At 45.7% G+C, this 24,662-nt stretch overlaps 1 protein-coding gene and 1 gene segment (V, D, J or C); both read left to right on the top strand.

The window, feature by feature from the left end:
• Positions 1-9,907: 9,907 nt before the first annotated feature.
• Positions 9,908-24,662, top strand: part of LOC144679434 (immunoglobulin lambda-1 light chain-like) — a 41,865-nt gene continuing 27,110 nt past the window's right edge. The window contains exons 1-2 of the mRNA XM_078539805.1: positions 9,908-9,997; positions 10,089-10,393. Of these exons, the coding sequence (XP_078395931.1) occupies positions 9,955-9,997; positions 10,089-10,393 (348 nt within the window). The 5' untranslated portion in view covers positions 9,908-9,954. The remainder of the gene's footprint in view (positions 9,998-10,088; positions 10,394-24,662) is intronic.
• LOC144679388 (Ig kappa chain V-VI region NQ5-61.1.2-like) lies at positions 13,226-14,186 on the top strand. The segment is given in 2 exon segments: positions 13,226-13,268; positions 13,675-14,186. Coding segments are annotated over 2 exon segments (357 nt in total).

The raw sequence follows: 24,662 nt of genomic DNA, 5'->3' as shown, positions 1-24,662 counted from the left end.
ATAGCCATAGTAAGTTGTTCGAAATATAAAATATATCAACACATATTAAAGCCTCATTCTGAATGGTAATAAAGATGGGACCTGGATTGACATGTAGTAAATCAGCCGAGGAGACTGACCTGGTATGAATAGGGTTATGTTATGGGTGTATTGGCAAGAGATAAGACTTTGAAAGCTAAAGAGAACTAGAACAACTGTGTGGAAAATTGTGAATCTAATAAAAAGTGTAAGGCATTAATGGACATGAATGATAACTGTTACCCTCGCCACTAAATAAGCTTACGTAACAACATACACACAGTATTGTGCCCATATTTATCCTACACAAGTCAACTCTATAAATGCATAACACACTGGAGCTCCTTAGGACTTTACGCTAGTCTCACTGAGGTTTGTATAAGTCGCCAAAATGATACGCTTACAGCCTCCTGCGGAGTCTTTGGTGTGTGAATTATAATTGGTATCTCATATGTATGTGAGGGTTATGTATTGTCTCACAAATGTGATGTAATAAAGAATATCAATCAGGCATTTTGGTGTTTCCTAGTCCCAGAGGTAAAGGATGTACAATATCCTATAATCCCTCCATGCAAGGGGTCCATGATCATATCCTATAAAACCCCAATATTATATCTTACGTTCCAGAATTGAGTTACCCTATCCAGTATCTGCTTATTAAATAATCTACTCTAATCCCGGGAATGAAACAATGCATCCCACTTGGAACATGAGCTGGACAGTTTGTTTTTCACACATGTCTTTACATGTGCCGCCATAATTTTTTAGTAGGCAGACTGTTCATACTTTGTGCGATAAGGTCAGAATGAAACATTAAGCTATTTTATTTCTAAGATAACAAGGGCATATGAAAGGAAACAGCTATAATTGGACTTAGTTAATTCAGATCAGTACAACTTGTCTTTGGGTAATAAAGTAAAACAGCATCACACTGCCCATATCAGTGGATGACTTAAAACTTGTAACTACCCTCCCCCGATTCTGACCAAAATCTATCCTCGCAACTTTCAGCCTGGAAACTGGAGCGGCAATACCAGACAGCCAGGGCCAGAGAGTTCCCAACACATCAGGCTAACAAATCATCGGTTTTGTTGGAAAACACTTGCAGTACTCATCAACATTTCACACTTCATCTGTTTTTTGTACGTTTGAATAGTGACCTTTAAGCAGGCGAGGAATGTGCTTTACAAAAAGGTCAAAGAAAGAGAAAAAGAGAAGCAGCTAAATAAGCAGGAGGGATGGGGTGTGAATAATCACTTTGGAAAAACCGACTCCGTGTTTTGAATGATTTTCTCCCAATGTCGCTCTAATAAGAGGACGGATTTCTGTAAAACAGTGGTTCTCAAAGTGGGGTTTGCGGACCAATGGAAGGTCCATGCACAGTCCCGAATAGTCCATGGTGCAGATCAGGTCAATGAGTGACTGACCTTGCCGAGCGCCGTGGTCAAGAGTAAGCGAGCGGGTGGGTAGAGGCGAATTCTGCTCCCTTCGATGTCCCTGCTCTCTCCAGGCTCCTATCGACTAGACAGGAAGCAGACACACCCATCTAGCTGATATCTGCAAGTACCTGTTTTCTTTAAGGCATTATTGGAACAACTTTTGCCTTTTGCACATAACACTTTTTCAGTGTTATAATTTAGCGGGGGGAGGGGGGTGGGGGGTGTGTTGGGGGGGTGGGGGAGGGGAATCAGTGATTACTAACCCATTTGCAAAGTGGTCTTTCAGTCAAAGAACTTTGAGAGCATTTATAATGGGACCGTTAGCCCGTAAAATCATATCACAGACCGGACCAAAATACTTTAAAAAATCCACACAAAATGTTGTGGATGATGAAAACTGAAATACAAACAAAAAACTGCTGGAGATACTCAGTATCTATGGTGAGGGGAACAGAACGGTTAATGCCAACTCTTTCACTCCCCACAGATGCATTTACTGGTTTTTTTAAAAGCATGCTTTATGCAGAATTCCCAAAGTCTCCACTGTTTATGGGAGCTTGCTGTGTAAAAATTGGTTGTGGTGTTTCTTACATAAGTGAATTGAGAAAGTACTTAATTATCGGGAAAACACTTTGAGACACCCTGTGGCAGTGAACACACTAAAGTAAAATGGTACCACCCGAGGGTTTTGTTCGTTGGAACTTGTTGAGTACTGAGGGAGTGCTGCATTGTCTGTGCAACAGTGTATGTGATGAGGCATCAAACTGAGTCTTCTTTCTTCTTAAGATTCATGGCACCACCTGGCATCTTATTCTTCAAACAACGCTGAAAACAAACCATCTGCTCCTTTAATCTAAGTCTTGCTGTGGGATCCTGCTGTGCGCAAATTGAAAGCTACAACAGGGGCTACACTTCATTGGTCGGAAGCGCGTTGGGACATCCTGAGACCGCTACACAAATGCAGGTTCTCTGCAAAGCTTCATTCAGCACCAGCGATGTTTTATTCTGACAGTAAGGAGTCATTTCAGTCAGTCCTTCTCCTGGTTTCCGCTCGGACCGGGCCTGAACTCTCACTGCTACTGGAGAAGCCTCTTCACGTCATTTCCCGCAGGCGTGTATTTCATCCGATCCCCAAGTTGGTCAGAGCAGACATGCGGCGGGCGACATGGAGATCTCTTTAATGTTCATATTGGTGGCCTCTTTCCCCTGTGGGTAACTTTAGCTTAGATTCATTTCCAGTTATAACATTTCTCCTACAATTTGGTAACAATCATGTTTTTCTTTCAAACAGGTGGGTGTTTTACTCAATCCTTGACTCAGTCCAAGCGGTCCACCACCAGGGCTCGGGGGAGTGCGGCCCGTTTTCGGTGTGTGCTTGAGACTGCGAGTTTCACCAGTGCTACAGTTCACTGGTACCGGCACACTCCGAGCCAAGGCTTCCGCCGCATTGCCTACGTGACAAGCACTCGCCCAGTTTACGACGATGATTTCGCCGCTAGATTCAGAGCCGAAAATGTGCAACAAGAAAAGGCGAGTATACTGGATGTAAAGAGCCTGGTGGAGAGTGATGCAGGAGTTTATTACTGTGCCGTCTGGAGCAGCACAGTGACACGAGGCTGTGGGGGGCCCTTACAAATACTCCGCACCCAAACATCTCCTCCTGTGCCACATGGGCTGTGGGGTCGAGTGAACATTGTCCTCCGTTTAGAATTAATTTAGAATTAATACAATTAATGAGTCAGGTTAGACCTGCAGCCATTCAGTGAGGCTGGAGCACATTTCTGAATTCTCCAACCCTTTCACTAATATTGATGGGAATATTCCCACACGTCTGCAAGCACACCGGGAACAGGTGACTTAATATTCATCCTGTAAACTTCCCGAAAGATAACCGAACAAATATTAAACTGTGAGGATACTCGAGCTAAGAACAGTTGCGAGGGATCGTCCATAAATCTACGGGTTAATGGAAACTTTGGCAGGTGTTTATATTCGGAGACAAAAAAAATATTTGTTTGGTATTTGCTCTTTCTCGCACAGGGACTTAAACACCGAAAGACACAATTCCAACCCAATCAAATGGTTAAATAAAGGTCCGCACAGAGTGCGGTGTCGGGAATATAATCATGTTAATGACGAATTCATTAAACCCGAACACATTAACCTCGGGATATCGAATGGATTTAATGCAGCGATTATTTATTTATTTTTATTGCAAATAACTCAAAATAAGACAGTGTAGACTCTTCCAGATTCAATTGGCCCTTGCCGATATTTAAAAGCATCTTTGTTTTATTTTAATAGAATGTGTTCCTGGAGATCGCTGTGTGATTTGTACTAGTCACGGTTACATCGCATCGCCAAATCTCACCGTCTGGATGAAAATGAAAAGCGTGAATGGCTAAATGAATGTCTGAGGTGTAATTGACTCAGACCCGGAAAGGCTTCATGTTCTTGATATGTTCCGCTGCCGGGTTGATGACCTCTCCTTCCATCATCTCCAGTTTGTCCAGAACTACGCTCCTGTCCACAACTCATTACATTCTGCATCATTCTTATCTTTATATCTCTTCTTGGTTTCACTCCCTGCAACTTTCTCCAGGGTTTTTCCATCCTGTGATTCTTCTTTCTTGCACCTTTGGTGGTGCAACATGGGACAATAGACTCGGCAAAGATCTGGCAGACGGAGATCATGTGGGAAGATGTGAACTTATCCACTTTGGCAGAAAGAATAGAAAAGAAGCAAATTATTTAAATGCAAAGAGACTGCAGGATTCCGAGTTACAGAGGGATCTGGGTGTCCCAATACATGAATGAGGAACAGTTAGCAAGCAGCTACAGCAGGAGATTAGGAAGGCAAATGGTATGTTGGTCTTTATCGCAAATGAATTCGAGTCCAGGAGTAAAGATGTCTTGCTACAATTGTATAGAACCTTGGTGAGACCACACCTGGAGTATTGTGTACAGCTTTGGTCTCCTTTTGGCCATTGAGAGAGTGCAGTGGAGGTTAACTAGATAAATTCCCGGGATGGTGGTCCTATGAAGAGAGATTGGGGAAACTGGGCCTGTATTCTCTAAAGTTTCAAAGAATCTGAGGAGATCTCATTGAAACTTACAAAATTCTTAAAGGACATGACAGGGTGGATGCAGGAAAGATGTTTCCCTGGCTGGGCTGTGGGGGATGGTGGTGAGTCTAGAACCAAGGGACAGTCTCAGAATAAGAGGTAGGCCATTTAGGATTGAGATGAGGAGGAATTTCTTCACTCAGAGGGTGATGAAGCTTTGGAATTCTCTACCCCAGAGGGCTTTGGAGGCTCAGCCAGTGAGCATGTTCAAGACAGAAATCGACAGATTTCTGGATACCAAAAATATCAAGGGATAGTGCAGGAAAGTGATGTTCAGGTAGATGATCAGCCATGATCGAACTGAATGACAGAGCCAGCTTGAGGAGCTGAATGGCCTACTCCTGCTCATCTGTTCCTACATTCCAATGGATGCCAGGATCAAAGTGATTTCCTATTCATCTGCACATGCAAATGTTTAAGGAAGGTACTCAATTTAAAATTGAATGAAATGGATGACCATTAATGGTCTCATATGACTACATGTGACCTGACATCAGCACTAGGCCTGTCTACATCATGTCTCACAGAGGATCAACTGAGCTCCAACCAACCAGTATCATGTATGTCATTGGGCCTGACCCCTAGACACTTTGCTAGCCCCTGTGCTAAAGTGAAGAGTCATTCAGTTGCCATTAGACAGAAGCTGTCTTGTAAACACAAAGCTGATAGATAACAGGAGTTGCTTCCAAACAGCAGAACAAACGGATAAACTCACCTGAAAATGTAAGTGCATTACCACCACGTTACTGACAATAGTGTGAACACATGCAGTTTCCTATTGATGGGCTCCCATTGCTAGTGATGCTGAGCAGTAGGGGTTTCTCCACTCTGGGCAACCAGCCAAGTGAAGCATTGATTCGTGAATGAATGTGTTTTCACACACTAAGCATAAGCAAATCCTTTCACCAGTTTTCAGGATTCAACATTTCCTGCAGATAAATGATGGACATCTGACTGTAACAATGTGAAATGCCTTACAAAGGAAGTGTTGCATTACGTCAGCTATCTCGATAATGCAAAATATCCAAGTCTAATGATATGTTCCAGTCATCCTATTCATCAACACTTTAGTCCAGATCCTCAGGTAAGGGACTTTGTCAAAAAAGCAGGCCCATCTTCAAAGTGACTCATCCTCAAGGATAATGATTAACAGATATCTTCCCTCTCAGAAACCATTAATCATTTTACCATGAAGCACCTCATAGTTTGACCCTGGATATTGCATGGTGACCAGGGGAAGTTCTTCTGTTGCAGACATAAGAGCTGTTTGGACACATGTCTTATATTATGTAAGATTAATCTACACTGAGACTTTGCAGTCACTGAAGGAAACCCCAAATCAACAACATTATAAACATGTTTCCAAGCTAATGTTGGCATCACCAGAGCTTCCAGGTGCTGATAATGCCAAAACAACAAAGGAGAAGGTGGTAGAGAAATTAGAGAAAAAAAATAGATAAACAGGAGGCATTTAAAGGTTGGTAGCACCCAAAGGTGAAAAATCATCTGGTCTGGATGGGATGCATTTGAGATTGCCGATGGAAGTAAGGGTGGAAATTGTAGATGCTCCGGCTACAATTGTATGTATATGGGAATGGTGGTAAAGAATTTCACATGTTAAATCCCCATTCAAAATAAGGGAAAGGGATAAACATGGCAACTAAATGTCAGTCAGTCTAACTCCAGTGGTGGAGAAACTTCTGGAGACATTAATCTGAGATAAAATTAATTAACACTGAAAATATATGGCTAATAAATATGAACAGAAAATGCTGGAAAAACTCAGCAGTTCTTACAGCATCTGCAGAGAGAGAACAGAATTAATGTTTCGACTCTGTATGACCCTTCTTCCCAGACTCAATACGGACTCGAAACGTTAACTCTGTTTTTCTCTCCACAGATGCTGTTAGACCTGCTGAGCTTTTCCAGCATTTTATGTTTTTATTTCAGATTTCCAGCATCCGCAGTATTTTGCTTTTATCCTAATAAATATGAATCTCAGTATGGGATTTGTTAAAGGCAAATTGTGTGTAACCAACTTGATTGGGGCCTTTGATGAAGAATTGGAGTGGCTGGACAAGGCTAATGTGGTTAATATTGTGATTTTGGACTTCCAAAAGGTGTCTAACAATATATCAAATAATGAACTTGTTAGCAACATTGGAACCCATGTGATTAAAGGGACAATGGCTGCATGGAAAATAAATTGTCTAAGTGACAGAAAGCAGGGAATAATAGTGAGTGAATGTTTTTCCCAATTCATAGAATCATAGAATGGTTACAGCACCGTAGACGGCCATTCAGCCCATCGTGTCCATGCTAACACTCTGGAAGAATAACTCACCTAGTCCCAATCCCCCACCTTTTCACTTTTCCCATCATTTTTTCCACTTCAGAAATTATCTAGTTATCAGAAATAAAAACAGAAAGTTCTGGTAATACTCAACTAGTCTGGCAGCACCTGTGAAATCAAATAATGTTTTGGCTCTCTTTCAGAACTGAAGGAGGGTAGAAATGTGATGGGTTTATACCATTGAAAGGGTGGAGGGGAGGAAGAACAACAGAGAAGGTCAGGTACAGGATAGAGGGCGGGGGAGATTAAATGACAGAGATGGCAAAGGGAATGACAATGGCTGTGAGAAAGAAACAAACATTTGTCCAGAATGAGTGTGAATGGCAGAATAATGACCAACTGTGTCCACAACAAAAACATGAAAAACAAGATTCAGAGGGTCAGGTGGCAAAAAAAAAACAGAATCAAAATGGGAGACAGAGTTCAGGGTCTGAAATTGTTGAACTCAGATGTTGGGTCCAGAAGGCTGTAAAGTGGACGACGAGGTGCTGTTCCTTGAGTTTGTGTTGAGTTTCACTGGAAGATCACAAGGGGCCCAGGACAGAATTTTTTTATCCACGTTGCTCCTGTGCATTTTCTTTTGCGAGCCACATCTTTGCTCACAAGTCTGTTGTGCGACACTTTATCAAATGTCCTTTGGAAGTTCATGTAGACCACATCAACAGCATTACCCCCATCAACCCTCTCTAGCTCGGAGCGATTCATTCCTTATTTTAAAGTACTACATTTAATGTCGAATTAGCACTTTCCGCGATTGTAAAACCAATTAGAAAAAACGAAAAACAATAAAAAGAGGGACTATCACAGACGGTAACCCAGCTCACATTTAAAATGAGGCTGTTAACGTGGTGGGTTTTATGCCGACAGGAAATTCGCGCCTTGGACCTGTTGAGGGCGGGGTTGGGGAGTAGCGGAAGAGACGTGGGTCCTACATATTTCTAATCTTGGGCAATAAGTTCAGTAGCGAGCGAGTGGGTCAGTGCACGATGTTCTGGGTGATTGTGGCGCTAGTTTTACCCTGTATGCACTTATATTTATTTAGATTCTGTCCATTAATCTTCATCATGTTCGAGTCAGATAATTTTGCGAATTTTGTTTTCCAGGTGGGTGTTTGGCCGAGCTTTTGACACAGACTCCAAAATTATACCTAAGCAAACCGCAGAAAACTGTCAGATTTAACTGTGCAGCAAGCGAGCAGGTCACCGTGGTTCATTGGTACCAACACAGAGCCGGTCAGGCGCCGACCAGAATTCTCTACTATGACAGCAAGGTCGTTCGGGATCAGGGATTCAACAGCAGATTCTCAGCGGATAAAAGTGGCACTTTGTACACTTTAATAATCAAAAACATCGTGGAGGAAGACACTGCCACATATTACTGCGCCTACTGGACAAGCACAGTGTTGAATCGAAGCAGAAACCCTTTACAAAAACCCGGAACTCACTCCTCCTTCAGCTTCCACACAAACAACAGCTTACATTTAAAAACAAAAACGCCTTTAACATATCAAACCATCCCAGGGAGCCTCAGAGGAGCCATTATCAAACAGGGAGTTAGATTAAGTCAGCTGCTGTGTACTTGTCTTTTATGTCGCAAATACAAAAATCCCCATTCTGGCACAGGCTCACGTGTATTCAGAGCCTAAAGGGTTAAGTTAAGAGAACAAGTTCCATACGCTTGCCTCGCATTCCTCTGAGTTTAGAAAGTTGAGAGCCCACCTAATCGAGGTATTTAAAATGATTAAGGGGCAGGAGAGGGTAGATATACGGAAAACCTATTGAGCAAATAGGTGGGGGAGTCCAGGGCAAGTGGACATAATCTTAAAATGAGGGCCGTGCCGTTGAGGGGCGATGCCAGGAAACACTTCACACAAAGGGGAGTGGGTATCTGGAACTCTCTCTCCTCCCTTCCCCCCAAAAGCCGTGGGTGCTCAGGGCCGAATGAAGCTTGCAAGACTGAGATGTATAGATTTTTTGTGTGTAAGAACACTAAGGGAGTTGAGGTACAGACCAGCCACAATCAGACTGAATAGCAGAACAGGTTGGAAGGGGCTAAATGGCCTCTTCCTGCTCTTGCCATCCACAAGAAACAATCCTTTACTTTGCTACTGGAATGAAAGTGTGTCTGACACACACACACACACACCCATTCACCTCCTCATGAATAAAACGCTACCCAACAGAAAACTGCAAATATAAAAGCAAAATACTGCGGATGCTGGAAATCTGAAACAAAAACAGAAAATGCTGGGAAAACTCAGCAGGTCTGACAGCATCTGTAGAGAGAAAGACAGAGTTAACGTTTCCAGTCCTTATGACTTCTTTAGCTGTGAAGAAGAGTCATACGGACTCGAAACGTTAACTCTGATTTTTTCTCCACACTTGCTGTTGGAGCTGCTGAGTTTTTCCAGAATTTTCTGTTTTTGTTTCAGAAAACTGCAGATCATCGATTTTTCAATTATCCACTTTACAGCCTTTCAGACTTAACACTGAGTTCAAAAATTTCAGACCATAACCTCTGTCCCGTTTACTCAGACAGCAGGCGTTGGTAATGATGTTGCTGTTGCCATTCCCACCTCTTCTAACCCGATCTGTTATTCACCCCAATGCCATCCCCCTTTACCTCTCACCATCGTCCATTCTGACCTGTAATCTCTCCTGTGGTCCAAGCCCATCACAGACCCTCCCTCCATTGAGTACCTCGCCTCCCCGTTTCCCGGCCTCTGCATTTGTCTAAAACCTTGGCACATCTCTAACTCTTCCCGGTGCTCAGGGATTTGCAACGTCAACTCTCTCTCTCTCTCTCCCTCCACTAAGGCTGCCTGGCCTGCTGAGAATTTCCAGCAATCTCTGTCTTTATTGCAAATAACCAATCCGGGCAACTGCAAAGCGGAAAACGAGAGGACGGGGCGTGTTTAACACAGACGGCAATGTTTCACTGCTGTGTTAGTAGGAAGTGAATCGCTTCCTTTTAGTCTTTAACCAGTTGGTTGAGTTGAACAGTCCTTGATCCAGTGAACATGTCTCTGCTTTGCTGCCTCATTGTGGTGGTGGTTTTGCCCTGTATGTGTTTCTGATGCATTTAATTCAGATTCTGTTCTTCAGTCTTATTCACCTCGCTGTTTATTTTTAACCGTGTGTATTCTTTTCTCAGGCGGATATTTCGCTCAAACCTTGAAACAGGCTGAAACATCCGTTACTAAAGGTCCTGGTAAAACCGGCAGAATCAAATGCGAAGCACAAAATATACAGATCAGCGATAGTAACCCCCTTCACTGGTACCAGCAGAAACCTGGCCAGCAGCCCGCTAGAATACTCTATTATGGGGGAAGCACACATCGGGACCCGGGATTTGGTGCATTGTTTAAAGCTGGGAAGAATAAAGACAACGAATTCTACCTCACTATCGACAAAGTGAAGCCGGAGAACGCGGCCACGTATTACTGCGCGTACTGGGATAGACACACAGTGCGAGGCAGAAACACACGCTTTGTACAAAAACTCCCAACCACTAGCAGAAAAACCCGGGCTCCCCAGTCCCCACTAACCGGGAAAAGCAGCAGCCACCCCACAGCCTTTTCCCCCTCCTGCCTAAACCCAGCAATGATCAGACCTTGTGACGGCAGCGAAGCCTCGGTGGTTTTGATCTCCTGAACATGGGGGTGAAAACACCGAGAGCTGGTTCAGTGAGGAACTCGCGGCCTTGGGTAGAGATGGAGCTGATCTGCCGACGCCGCATTGAGGCTCAGGCTGTGTGGCCAGCGGCCGGGTCAGAGTACACAGAGAGCTTGGGGAGCCGGCCGGTGCCAGGGCATGTTTCACACGGGCTGCCTCGGCCAACTGTGGTCCCTGTTGGAACTGTAAACTGGGCATCGCCGATAAACGTCTTATTAAATTGCATTTGGGACCCTGGAGTTAAACAGAGACACAGAATAAAAAGGCGGGGAGGTTATGCTAAACTTTTATGAACTAATGACTAGGCCTCCACTGGAGTTCAAATACTCAATTGGCGGCAGATCATTTTAGGAAGGATTTTCAGGCCTTGGGAAAGAGACAGAAAAGGATTTACTAGATTTATGGCAGAGCGAGATAGATTCTTGATTAACAAGGGGGTGGGGGAGGTTTATCGGGGGTAGGCAGGGAATGTGGGGTTGAGGTTACATTCACATCAGCCGTGATCTTATTGAATGGCGGAGCAGGTTCGAGGGGCCGAGTGGCCTCCTCCTGCTCCCAACTGATGTGTTGATCTGGGGCGAGGGACCTCGGTTAGATGGAGAAATTGGGGAAAGTGGTACTGATTTCCCTAGAGCAAATAAAGTGAAGAGGAGATTTAACAGAGGTGTTGAAAATGATGAGAGGTTTTGATGGGGTAAATAAAGTGACCCTGTTTCCACGGGCAGGAGAGTCATTATGCAGTGCACACTGATTTCAGTCAATAAGAACCAGCCGACGAATGTTTTTTTATTTGGAGTGAGACATTCTGGAATGTGTTGCCTGAAAAGTTGGAAGCAGGTCCAATAGCAACTTTTTCTTTATTCTTTCATGTGGGTGTGGGTGTCACCGCCAAGGCCAGCACTTGTTGCCCATCCCTAATTGCCCTTGAACTGAGTGGCTTGCTGGACCATTCCAGAGGGCATTTCAGAGTTGACCACATTGCTCTGGTCTGGAGTCACATGTAGGCCAGACCAGGTAAGGATGGCAGATTTCCTTCCCTAAAGGACATTAATGAACCAGGTGCAGTTTTTAAATGACAATTAATGATGGTTTTCATGGTAACCATCACTGAGACTAGCTTTATATTCCAGATTTAATTGTCCCCAGAGCATTAGCCTGGGCCTCTGGATAACTAGTCCAGTGACATTACCAGTACACCACCGCCTTCCCCTATAATTCTAAAGGAAATGAGATTAATATATGAAAAGGAACAATTTTCAGGGTTCCAGGAGATAGAGCAGGGCACTGCAATTAATTAGAGAACTCTTTCAAAGAAGCAGCATAGGTACAATGGGCCGAATGGCTTCCAACTGTGCTGTAAGATTCTATGATTCTATCACCTGTGCAGTCCCCACAATCCAGAATGTCACGGTCAGCCCATTTCCAGGAAATATTAAAAAGGCAGGAGATTCCATTGCTCTCTTCACACTCAGGTCAGGAGGTGAAAGTTCCTGGAGGCCAGGCCAACTCCACCTGCTCTTGCCCAGGGCAGAATTTTGCCCTAGGTTGGCGGGCGGGCCCCGCCCCCGCCCCCAAATCGCCGACTGGAAAATTCAGGCCCAAGGGTGTGTGTACACCCACTTGCTGCCATTCTCAAAGATGACACCTAGAGAAAGCATAGCACAAATGCCAGATGTCCACCTTCCTGCATTTCTATAGCGCCTTTGACCACCTCAGAACATCCCAAAATGTTTTACAGCCAATAAAATACTTTTTGAAGTTTAATCACTGTTGTAATCAGGAAAAGTGGCAACCAATTAGCCCGCAGCAAACAGCAATGTGATAAATGGCCAGATAATCTATTTTAGTGCTGTTGGTTGAGGGATACATTTTGCATCGCCCCCATATTGACGGGAACTCCCATGCTCTTCTTCAAATAGTGGCATGGAATATTTTACTTCCACTTGGGAGGGCAGACGGACCCTTAGTTTAACGTCTCATCTGAAAGAGGCACCTCCGACTGTGCGGCACTCCCTCAGTACTGCACTGAAATGCAGTGGGTTATGTGCTCAAGTCTCTGAAGTGGGTATTTGGAGATTTCTGAGCTGACATTGATGAAACTTCTGGAAACTGAAAACAATTGCCGTGGGGTGGAGGGAAATATGAAGGACGGAGTGTGAGAAAAAGCTAAAGGCCCAGAAAATGCGAAACGGGGATAAAGCAAGTAAAATACCGTCATTAAAACAATCCAATAACATCTCCAGTCAATTCAGAGAGAGCGAAACGATTAAAAGTGAACAGTTGGAGCCAATAATGATTAGAAAACGACATTCATGAGAGTAAAAGCACAGCGAGACGGGCGGTTTAATTATTTGAGTGTTATATAGAATGGGCGCCGTCTGAAGTCTACAATCGGTTTGAACCGCCTCCCATCTCCTGTAGATCAACACACACACTAAAAAAAACACTCAAGCATCGTGTAGAAGGCGGAGAAGTGATGATCCCGATGAGAAACAGGTCATGGTACCGCCAGGAAACGGAAGCGATTTCATGGACTGGGTCTGAGATGTGAGTCATTTCCTCTTTAACCAGCAGCTTTAACAGAGCGAATCCACACTGCTCTACATTTGCTGCAACATGTTGTTCTATTGTTTGGTTGTTGCGCTGACACTTACCCCCAGTAAGTGTGACAGCTATCACTTAGAACCAGAATGGTTACAGCATTCAAGGAGATCACTCGGCCCGTCATCTCCATACTGGCCCTCTGCCAGAGCAACTGGGCTAGCCCCCCCTCCTTCCCCCTCCCCCTGCCCTCTCCTTTTCCCCATGGTGCTGTAATATGTCCCCTGGTCTGGTGCTTGTTCAGCTGCCTTGCCCACTTTCTCAGGCACTGCATTCCAGAACCCACACCCACCCCCCGCTCTGTAAACCAGCTTTCCCCCGTGTCACCCTTGCTTCGGTCACCTTAAACCTGTGTCCTCTGGTTTTCGCCCTTCCGCCGCTGGAAACTGACCCTCTCGATCCGCTGTGTCGGCGAGTTCTGCCTCTCTTGATGACTCTCTGGCTTTTCCGTGTTTCATTTGCAGGTGGATACTTTGCCGAGGTCTTGAAGCAGTTTCCACTATCGTTCACTAAGTCTGAGACTACAACGGTCAAAATGCAATGTGTGTCGCAAAGCCCAGGAACTATCCACTGGTACCAGCACCAACCGAACCAGGCGCCCAAGAGAATCATCCGTTACAGCGGCAGCCAAGCGGTGCTGGATCCGGGAATCCCAGCCAAATTCTCAGCTGAGAAGGCTGGCTCTTCATTCTTTCTTGTCATTGATAACATTGAACTGTTGGACGCTGCCACCTATTACTGCGCCCGCTGGACCTCCCACAGTGAGAAACAACGGTAAGAAGCCCATAACAGAAACCCAGGGCTCTCCGCTGCTCAGCGCCAGTCCCCAGAGCGAAGGTGAAGACTTTCGACGTGGAATTCCAAATGTTAAAAGCAACACTGAAGGAACTTTCATTTCAAAATTTAAAACAGAAACACACGTAATCGGGATTGTAAATTCGGGAATTCAGGTGAACAAAGGGAATGGGAATATCGTGCAGGGGAATGCGTCCCTTTGATGCCTCGTCAGATGCGGCATTTGATTAAGAAACAGGTTATCGGTTATTTCATCCGCTGAAGCTCCCTTAGTTCCTTTGACTTTTGTAACACTGTGGATGAAGCTGTGGATCTTTGCCATTTGGTTTTGCTCATGTACTTCAATAGGAGACAGGGCTTTTTAAAAACTCTTCCTTCACAACATGTTATGGTGAGGTCGTCAATGGTTTTGATCTGTTTCTGCGAATTCTTAAAAGTGAAACAAACTTAAATATCCAAGAATACTAAATGTAATGGATACTCACCACAAATCAGTCACTGGACTACAGCTGCCGTGATCGCTTTGACAATGCATTCTCAGTGACAACTATTCTCCAGGGGTTAAATCCAACACAGGAGGACAATGTCCCGCTTCAATTCCTTGTTCTGAATTTCTCATTGCACCCTTCGCCCTCTCCCTGATAAACAACTCTCACATTTCACAAACAGTTCTTCATTTCTTCCATTTTGGTACAGAAGTGAAATGAATCGTGGATTTCCCTTATTTTCCCAATTGTTCCTGACAGCAGGTTAATCTCTAAATGTAGAGTTTACAATCGAATAAACAGACACGGTGAAATAAATGGGATCGTTCCTTATTTTCATCTTTCTTTGTAAAGCTCTGCATTAAAACAGTAAACGCGGCCTAGGGTTGATTTTGGTGTCTTGTTTCCATTGAATCCCCAGGTGTACATTTTAAGAAGCAGCGCATTAAACACACGTTATAACGGCAGTTACCTCCCCATAAACCCAGAAAATATTCGGGTGCGTTCATCCTGCCAGTGATGTTCATCCAGGGGTTCAGGCAGACTGGCTTTGGCCTTTACTAAAAACAAAAAACTACTGCGGATGCTGGAAATCCAAAACAAAAAATTAACTGGAAAAACTCAGCAGGTCTGGCAGCATCGGCGGAGAAGAAAAGAGTTGACGTTTCGAGTCCTCATGACCCTTCAGCAGAACTGAGTAAAGTTAGGAGAGGGGTGAAATATAAGCTGGTTTAAGGTGGGGGGCGGGGGGAGAGAAGTTGAGGGTGGGGTGGTTGTAGGGACAAGCAAGTAGTGATAGGAGCAGATAATCAAAAAATGTCACAGACAAAAGGAACAAAGAGGTGTTGAAGGTGGTGATATTATCTAAGAAAAGTGCTAATTAAGAATGGATGGCAGGACACTCAAGGTACAGCTCTAGTGGGGGTGGGGTGGAGAGACTGACAGGGCATTACAGTTATAGATTTAAAAATAATGGAAATAGGTGAGAAAAGAAAAATCTATATAAATTATTGGAAAAAACAAAAGGGAGGGGGAAGAAACGGAAAAGGGGTGGGGATGGGGGGAGGGAGTTTAAGATCTAAAGTTGTTGAATTCAATATTCAGCCCGGAAGGCTGTAAAGTGCCTAGTCGGAAGATGAGGTGCTGTTCCTCCAGTTTGCGTTGGGCTTCACTGGAACAATGCAGCAAGCCAAGGACAGACATGTGGGCAAGAGAGCAGGGTGGAGTGTTAAAATGGCAAGCGACAGGGAGGTTTGGGTCTTTCTTGCGGACAGACCACAGGTGTTGTGCAAAGCGGTCGCCCAGTTTACGTTTGGTCTCTCCAGTGTAGAGGAGACTGCATTGGGAGCAACGAACGCAGTAGACTAAGTTAGGGGAAATGCAAGTGAAATGCTGCTTCACTTGAAAGGAGTGTTTGGGCCCTTGGACGGTGAGGAGAGAGGAAGTGAAGGGGCAGGTGTTGCATCTTCTGCGTGGGCATGGGGAGGTGCCATAGGTGGGGGTTGAGGAGTAGGGGGTGATGGAGGAGTGGACCAGGGTGTCCCGGAAGGAACGATCCCTACGGAATGCCACCAGGGGGGGTGAAGGGAAGATGTGTTTGGTGGTGGCATCATGCTGGAGTAGGCGGAAATGGCGGAGGATGATCCTTTGAATGCGGAGGCTGGTGGGGTGATAAGTGAGGACAAGGGGGACCCGATCATGTTTCTGGGAGGGAGAGGAGGGTGTGAGGGCGGATGCGTGGGAGATGGGCCGGACACGGTTGAGGGCCCTGTCAACCACCGTGGGTGGAAAACCTCGGTTAAGGAAGAAATGCCAGAGGAACTGTTTTTGAAGGTAGCATCATCAGAACAGATGCGACGGAGGCGAAGGAACTGAGAGAATGGGATGGAGTCCTTACAGGAAGCGGGGTGTGAGGAGCTGTAGTCGAGGTAGCTGTGGGAATCGGTAGGCTTGTAATGGATATTGGTGGACAGTCTATCACCAGAAATTGAGACAGAGAGGTCCCTTCCCTTCTCTTCCCTTCCATGACCTCTCTGTCTCAATTTCTGATGATAGACTGTCCACCAATATCCATTACAAGCCTACCGACTCCCACAGCTACCTCAACTACAGCTCCTCACACCCCGCTTCCTGTAAGGACTCCATCCCATTCTCTCAGTTCCTTCGCCTCCGTCGCATCTGTTCTGATGACGCTACCTTCAAAAACAGTTCCTCTGACATGTCTTCCTTTTTCCTTAACCAAGGTTTTCCACCCACGGTCGTTGACAGGGCCCTCAACCGTGTCCAGCCCATCTCCCACACATCCGCCCTCACGCCTTCTCCTCCCTCCCAGAAACATGATCGGGTCCCCCTTGTCCTCACTTATCACCCCACCAGCCTCCGCATTCAAAGGATCATCCTCCGCCATTTCCGCCAACTCCAGCATGATGCCACCACCAAACACATCTTCCCTTCACCCCCCCTGGTGGCATTCCGTAGGGATCGTTCCTTCCGGGACACCCTGGTCCACCCCTCCATCACCCCCTACACCTCAACCCCCACCTATGGCACCTCCCCATGCCCATGCAGAAGATGCAACACCTGCCCCTTCACTTCCTCTCTCCTCACCATCCAAGGGCCCAAACACTCCTTTCAAGTGAAGCAGCATTTCACTTGCATTTCCCCTAACTTAGTCTACTGCATTCGTTGCTCCCAATGCAGTCTCCTCTACATTGGAGAGACCAAACGCAAACTGGGCGACCGCTTTGCACAACACCTGTGGTCTGTCCGCAAGAAAGACCCAAACCTCCCTGTCGCTTGCCATTTTAACACACCACCCTGCTCTCTTGCCCACATGTCTGTCCTTGGCTTGCTGCATTGTTCCAGTGAAGCCCAACGCAAACTGGAGGAACAGCACCTCATCTTCCGACTAGGCACTTTACAGCCTTCCGGGCTGAATATTGAGTTCAACAACTTTAGATCTTAAACTCCCTCCTCCATCCCCACCCCCTTTCCGTTTCTTCCCCCTCCCTTTTGTTTTTTCCAATAATTTATATAGATTTTTCTTTTCCCACCTATTTCCATTATTTTTAAATCTATAACTGTAATACCCTGTCAGTCTTTCCACCCCACCCCTACTAGAGCTGTACCTTGTGTCCTGCCATCCATTCTTAATTAGCACCTTTCTTAGATAATATCACCACCTTCAACACCTCTTTGTTCCTTTTGTCTGTGACATCTTTTGATTATCTGCTCCTATCACTGCTTGCTTGTCCCTACAACCACCCCACCCACAACTTCTCTCTCCACCCGCCCCCCACCTTAAACCAGCTTATATTTCACCCCTCTCCTAACTATACTCAGTTCTGCTGAAGGGTCATGTGGACTCGAAACGTCAACTCTTTTCTTCTCCGCCGATGCTGCCAGACCTGCTGAGTTTTTCCAGGTAATTCTGTTTTTGTTTTGGCTTTGGCCTTTGCTTACTGTTCACACCTGTGGCCGTGTCAGTGGCGGCTTTGCTTGGAGTCACTAGTGCATCCGAGATAGGAGCAGAAGTAGGCAATTCGGCCCCTCGACAATACCATGGCTGATCTGTTTGTGTTCCCATCTACCCCGTACGTGGGGCTCAGTGCCGGAGGGGGAAGAGAAGAAGCCAAGATTCCCTCCAAAACTGGAGCCCAGACACATTTCCAGTTCCAGGAGTAAACGGAATATCACTCATTCCGATTTTACATAGTCTGTTCATTTAACCTCCTGGTGGGAATGGGGGTGGGGGGAGGGGTAGGATTGCTTATTGCATCGAATTACCCCTATCCGGGTAATGGGATCGGAGTGGGTGGGGCAAACCAGCTTTAGAGGGCCATGGGGGCAATTGCGGAGTTTGGAGCAGCAGTTGCGAGGGTGACATGACCCAGTCTAAAAAGAGGCGTGTGGGAGGAAATTCACCTCCAGGTGTTTATTCTGATGGGAACCAGCTGTGTCACAATTCATGCTGTTGCTTTCAAATTGTACACATGATCCTTCAAACGTTTCCCCCATTTCCTGTTAGAGAATCGGAGCAAAGCTTAACAGTTAAGGTATAAACACAAATGGAGAGGAGCAGCTGGAGCAGGTTTGGAACAAGTGGTTTCCGAGTTACTGGAAAGGTAGCGGATTCTCGACCAACAGTGTCGGATAGAGAGACATCCGCAGCATTTTGCTTTTACCTTAGTGTCGGTTAGATGTTTGGGCAGATCTTCTGAAGTTATATTGAAGCACAGCAGAGCGAAACCTGGCTAAATGTTTTCTGAGCAGCTGATTGGGTGGATAGATCCCCCTACAGAGCAGGTTGTATGTAGGTTACAGGAGGAGTAGGTTTCATGGGCCAGGTGGACATGTCCTTCTTTTCACAGACACGAGGCTGATTCATTCATGACTTTGAAACGTATTATCTGTTCCGTTTGCATTATGCAGCGAGATGATATGGGCAGCGAGGGCAAACTGAAGATAGAAAGAGGAGAGGGGACTTGCATTTACATCGCATCGGTCATAAACTCGAGGCTTTCCGGTTATTGAAATGTTGTGAATCCTGGAGATGCAGGAACCAAATTGCAAGGTCGCCCAAACAACTCTAAGCTAAATGCGAAAGAAACGGTTTTAGTGGCGGTACTTGGGGAGAAATATTAGTCAGGACACCAGGAGAACTCCGCTACTTGGTGCCGTGGATTGATCAACATCCACCTCAGATAGTCGATAGGAAATAGAGAGGAAAAACAGCGAGAGAACTTACGAAATCAAAGCAGGAGTAGACCATATGACCCATCCAGCCTGCTCCGCTACTCAATAGAAACATGGCTGATTTTCTACCTCCAACTCCACTTTCCCGCCCACTCCCCATATCCCTTCATTCCCTAAAAGACCAACAGTCTCTCTGTCTCAGCTTTGAAAATATTTCAACAATGGAACATCCACAACCGTCTGAAATGAAGAATTCCAAAGATTTACAAACTTCAGTGAAGAACTCAGTCCACAATCAACCTCTTATCCTGAGCCTGTGCCCCTTTTTCCTAGATACCCCAGCCAGGGGAACAACCTCTCATTGTCTCCCCTAATCATTCCCCTTCAGAATCATCTATATTTTAATGAGATCCCCTCTTATTCTTCTAAACTCCAGAGAATAGAGGTCAATTTACTCAGCCTCTTATCCGAGGAGAAGCCTCTCATCCCAGGATCCAATCTAGCGAACCTTTGCTTGTACTGCCTGTCATGCAAGTATATCTTTCCTTAACTATAGAGACCAAAACTGTACACAGTGCTGCTGATGGGGTCTCACCAAAGCCGTGTACAATTGTAGCAAAACTTCCTTACTCCTGTACTCCAATCCCCTTGCAATAAAAGCCAACTTGCCACTTGCCTTCCTAATTGATTGCAGGGCCTGCATGCTATCTTTCTGTGTTCCTTGTACGAGTACAATAAAGTCTCTCTTAACATCCACATTTTCAGTGTGAGTGTGAAAGAGTGAGAGAAACGAAGAGAAATAGAGAGAAACAAAAATGGAGATGAGAGAAATAGAAAGTGAATGGAAGAGAAAGAGCAAAATAGAGAATGAGATATAAATAGAAAAAGACGGAAAGCGAAAGAGAAAGAGGGAATGTGAGAGATGAAGAGGGAGAAAGGGCAGGAGAGAGAGCGACTGAGAAAGAGTATGCAAAAAGCAAAAGAGAGGGTGAGAGATAGATGATGAGAGAGAAGAGAAAGGAAAGAAAGTACAGACGGAAGAAGACAGGTTGACAGATTGAGAAAGAGAGACAGGGAGGCAAAGAAAGAAATGAAGAGCTGTCCATTTGACAGGAACAATGGGCGATACGCTTGTCGTATGAATGGTTTATATATTTATATGAGATGATTTTAAAGGCCTCTTAGTAGACGCAATGTTCAATATGTCCAACCAACTGAAAGCAGCAATCAACAAAAACAATAAAATGTTCGCCTTAAATAGTCAGAAGAGGTAATGGACAAACCGTATAGAGCCTCTGGTTAGATCATGTCGAATAATGTCTCCGCCCTGTTCACTCAGACACACAGGATACACTAATGTGCTGGAGGCAGTGCACAGACATGTCATAAGATTGGAGCTAATGTCAGGGGACAAATATTGAAGAGATTTGGGCTTTTTGTTCTGGCCTGGAGGTGTTGGAGAAATGTCCTTACAGCTGTGTAAGATTGTTACTGGAGTGGGAAAGATGGGTCTGTGAAGCCACTTTCATTTCAACTGTTCGAATGGGTCAGGGAAACGCCGGAGCCCCAGGCAGGCAGCAGGAGATAGCAGAAAGCGAGACACAGCGAGCGAATGGTCTTGAGGGTTCAGGATGGCTGTGATGAAAGGCGGACTGAAGGGAAACATCATAACCACCCAATGGAAACGTCACCCTTGAGGCCACATGGAGACTCAGTATTGGGTGGAACTGAATGACATAATTTCCGGTATGGCAGCGACTCAGTGACAGGTAAAGGGTAAAGCTGAATCAGTTCAGTGTCGGGCACACAAACATGAAGGCTCACGTTATCCTGATTTTACTAACCTCTTTCCTCAGTCAGTATTCTAGGTTCCAACTGATTATTTTCATTATTCATCATTCTGCTCCCCCATTAACAAAGAATCTGATTGATTTGTATTTTTTTCAGGGAAATCTGATGCTCAGACGTTGACACAGTTTCCATTTTCAATGACCAGGACTCTGATGAAGACTGTACGGTTTGAGTGTAAGATCGAAGTGACAGACTTTGAGAATGCGATTATCCATTGGTACCGGCAGATCCCGGGTCAAGGGTTGCAACGCATGTTATATTATAAGAATCCATCCGAGACTGTGCAGGATATGACCGACAAAGTGTTGTTTGCTGAAAAAAGATCTGCAACTAAATCCTGCAGTCTGCTCATGCGGGATATCAAGGAAGAGGACTCCGGGATCTATTACTGTGCTTTGTGGATCACAGTGACTGAAAGCGGGGGCAACCCCATACAAAAACCGAACCTTCGCCACCATCAAGCTCACTCTGTATAAGCTGTCAACACCCAGAACACAGACGGAGAGTTTGGAGATTTCCACCAACTGTAGATGCGACGTTATTTTCACGACCTTATTTGCATATTATTTTTGAACTGGAATGAATAAAATTACTTTGTTAAACCCTTGAGATTTAATTATGAGAAATCTGACTACTCTATAAATGGATAGTTTAAACTATCAGCTCCGTTTGCTTTATCACACTTTAGAAAGCCCCTGTTATGTTTCAAAGCTGGTCCGTGCTCAAATGGTCAAAGAATGTGTTACCCAAACTCACAAACCAACTCCAATGTATTTGCTGATCTCAGTCCTAACTAATAAGACAATAGGAGCAGGAGGACCCCATCCAGCTCTTAGGGCCTGTTCCGCCATTCAATGGGATCATGGCTGACCTGTGACCTAACTCCATTCACCCACATTGGCTCTGCATGCCATAGCCGGAAAGGATGCTATAGCGGTAACACCCTGAGGCCCGGCCCAATGCTGCAGAGACATAAGCTCAAATATCGCTATGGTGGTTGGGGAACTTAAAGTCAATGAAATAAAAAAACTAGACTCAGTAATGGTGAGTATGAAACCACTGAATTATCTTACAAACCCAGTTGATTTACGAATGCCCTTTAGATAAGGAAATCTGTCATCCTTTATGTGACTTCAACCCCACAACAAAATGATTGATCTAACTTGCCGAGCAAGCCAATAGGCTGTGTCAAACTGCTACTGAGAAGTCAAATACGAATCACAAAAACACAGAATTGTTACGGCGCATAAGGAGGCCATTTGGCCCATCGTGCCCGCACCAGCTTTCCGAATGAACAACTCACCTAGTGCCATTCCCTCGCCTTCTCCCCTTTCAGATTACAGTCTATTTCCCTTTTGAATGCCCCGATTAAACCTGCTTCCATCACAATCTCAGGCAGTGACCCTAACCACTCGCTGCATAATAAAGTTTCTCCTCTTATCACTTTTAGTAGTTACTAAATAATATCTGGGGTCTTGTACCCACCAACTAGTCAAGCAACATACTGACGGAATGATACCTTAACAGCCAATGTCCCAATTTCCTCCATCGCTATCCCTGCACATGTGTGTCTGTGGCAGGCAGCACAGTGATATATATATACAAGTGGGAGAGAGTGGCGGTGGGAGCCCTAAACATTGGTTCTGGAACCCATGAAGTTTCATGTCATCAGGTCAAAAGTGGGTTAGGAAATCTCTGGTTGATTATCATGTACTCCCCTCTCTCGACTGATGAATTAGTGCTCCTCCACATTAAACACCATTGGAGACAGCAAAAGGTATGGACCCTGACAAACCCTGGCTGTTGAGCTGAAGGCTTTGCCCCAGAACTGGCCATGCCCCTAGCAAGGGGTTCCAGTACAGCTCCAGCTACAACACTGGCATCTACCTAACTAAAGTGTGCAATTACTCAGGTAAGTCCTGTACATGAAAAACATTGAATCAGCCAATTACTTCCCCATCAGAGGCGTAGAGATGGGTGGTTTTGGGAGAGAGGTGGAGAGAGGGGTGGAGAGATGGAGGAGAGGTGGAGAGAGTGGTGGAGTGTTCGAGGGGAGGTGGAGAAAGAGGTGGAGTGTTCAAGGGGAGGTGGAGAGAGAGTTGGAGAGATGGAGGAGAGGTGGAGAGGTGGAGAGAGTGGTGGAATGTTCGAGGGGAGGTGGAGAGAGTGGTGAAGAGATGGAGGAGAGGTGGAGAGAGAGGTGGAGAGATGGAGGAGAGGTGGAGAGAGAGGTGGAGAGAGAGGTGAAGAGATGGAGGAGAGGTGGAGAGAGAGGTGGAGAGAGAGGTAGAGAGAGTGGTGGAGTGTTCGAGGGGAGGTGGAGAGAGTGGTGGAGAGATGGAGGAGAGATGGAGGGAAGGTTGAGAGAGAGGTGGAGAGATGGAGGAGAGGTAGAGAGAGAGGTGGAGAGAGTGGTGGAGTGTTCGATGGGAGGTGGAGAGAGTGGTGGAGAGATGGAGGGAAGGTTGAGAGAGAGGTGGAGAGATGGAGGAGAGATGGAGGGAAGGTTGAGAGAGAGGTGGAGAGATGGAGGAGAGGTAGAGAGAGAGGTGGAGAGAGTGGTGGAGTGTTCGATGGGAGGTGGAGGGAGTGGTGGAGAGATGGAGGGAAGGTTGAGAGAGAGGTGGAGAGATGGAGGAGAGATGGAGGGAAGGTTGAGAGAGAGGTGGAGAGATGGAGGAGAGATGGAGGGAAGGTTGAGAGAGAGGTGGAGAGATGGAGGAGAGGTGGAGACAGTGGTGGAGTGTTCGAGGGGAGGTGGAGAGAGAGGTGGAGGGATGGAATATTTTGGAGGTAATTTTAGAGCACTGATGTCTAAAGGTACCAATGGTGGGGCAAAGGCAAAAGGGTCTAGAATACACAGCAGCGGCTAAAATGACTGGCCTCCTGCCTTTTTTTGGAAATCATGCATTCAGAAGTGCAGCTGGTATAAAACAGAATTCATTCCTGTCAAATTTGGCAGCTCGGAAATGCCTTCCAGCGCTTTTCTCCCTCTATTTAACAATGTACAGGAGGAGAAAGGGAATGTCAGGATGCACTGGGGAGAAAGCTCCTGACCCATCAGCCTACACTGTCTGACAATGACTGAGAAAGACGCGGCCCTGCAGCAGCTAGGCGGATACGCAACTTGTGCTGGAGGAGTTGCTGAGATGGCCCAGGCCCCAGTCCTCCTGCACACATCAGGCAGGGGCAGGTGAAGGGAATGACACAGAGTCAGTTGTTCGAGCCGCTGCAGTGCGTGTGGTGAATATGACCCCACAGCGCCGTTAGGCAGGGAGTTCTAGGATTCGGGCCCAGTGATGAGGAAGAAATGGCGGGAGATACCCAAATGTCGCTTGTGTGTGACTGAGAGATGAAGCTGTTCCCATCAGCCGGAGGCTGCTGGTTTGGGATGTGCTGTAGATTTAATCACCTTGTATCACAACGTTAAATATACGAGTTTAAATCATCTTAATAAGTGTTTGAGTAATTAAATGGAGATTTCACGTTACTAAAAACCAGTCAATGCCTGACACGTTAGAAATCGGAGTGAAAGGCGCGGCTTGTGGCAGGTGCTGCATTTATACCAGGAGATCAATGTAAACAGGGCGGTGCGTTTACTGCCAGGAAGTCGAGTCACAGGCGGA

This window comes from Cetorhinus maximus, chromosome 4 (genome assembly GCF_964194155.1).
Source record: "Cetorhinus maximus chromosome 4, sCetMax3.hap1.1, whole genome shotgun sequence".
Lineage (NCBI taxonomy): Eukaryota > Metazoa > Chordata > Chondrichthyes > Lamniformes > Cetorhinidae > Cetorhinus > Cetorhinus maximus.
Note: the sequence above shows the minus strand (reverse complement) of the source record. Positions and strands in the feature narration are given on the sequence as shown.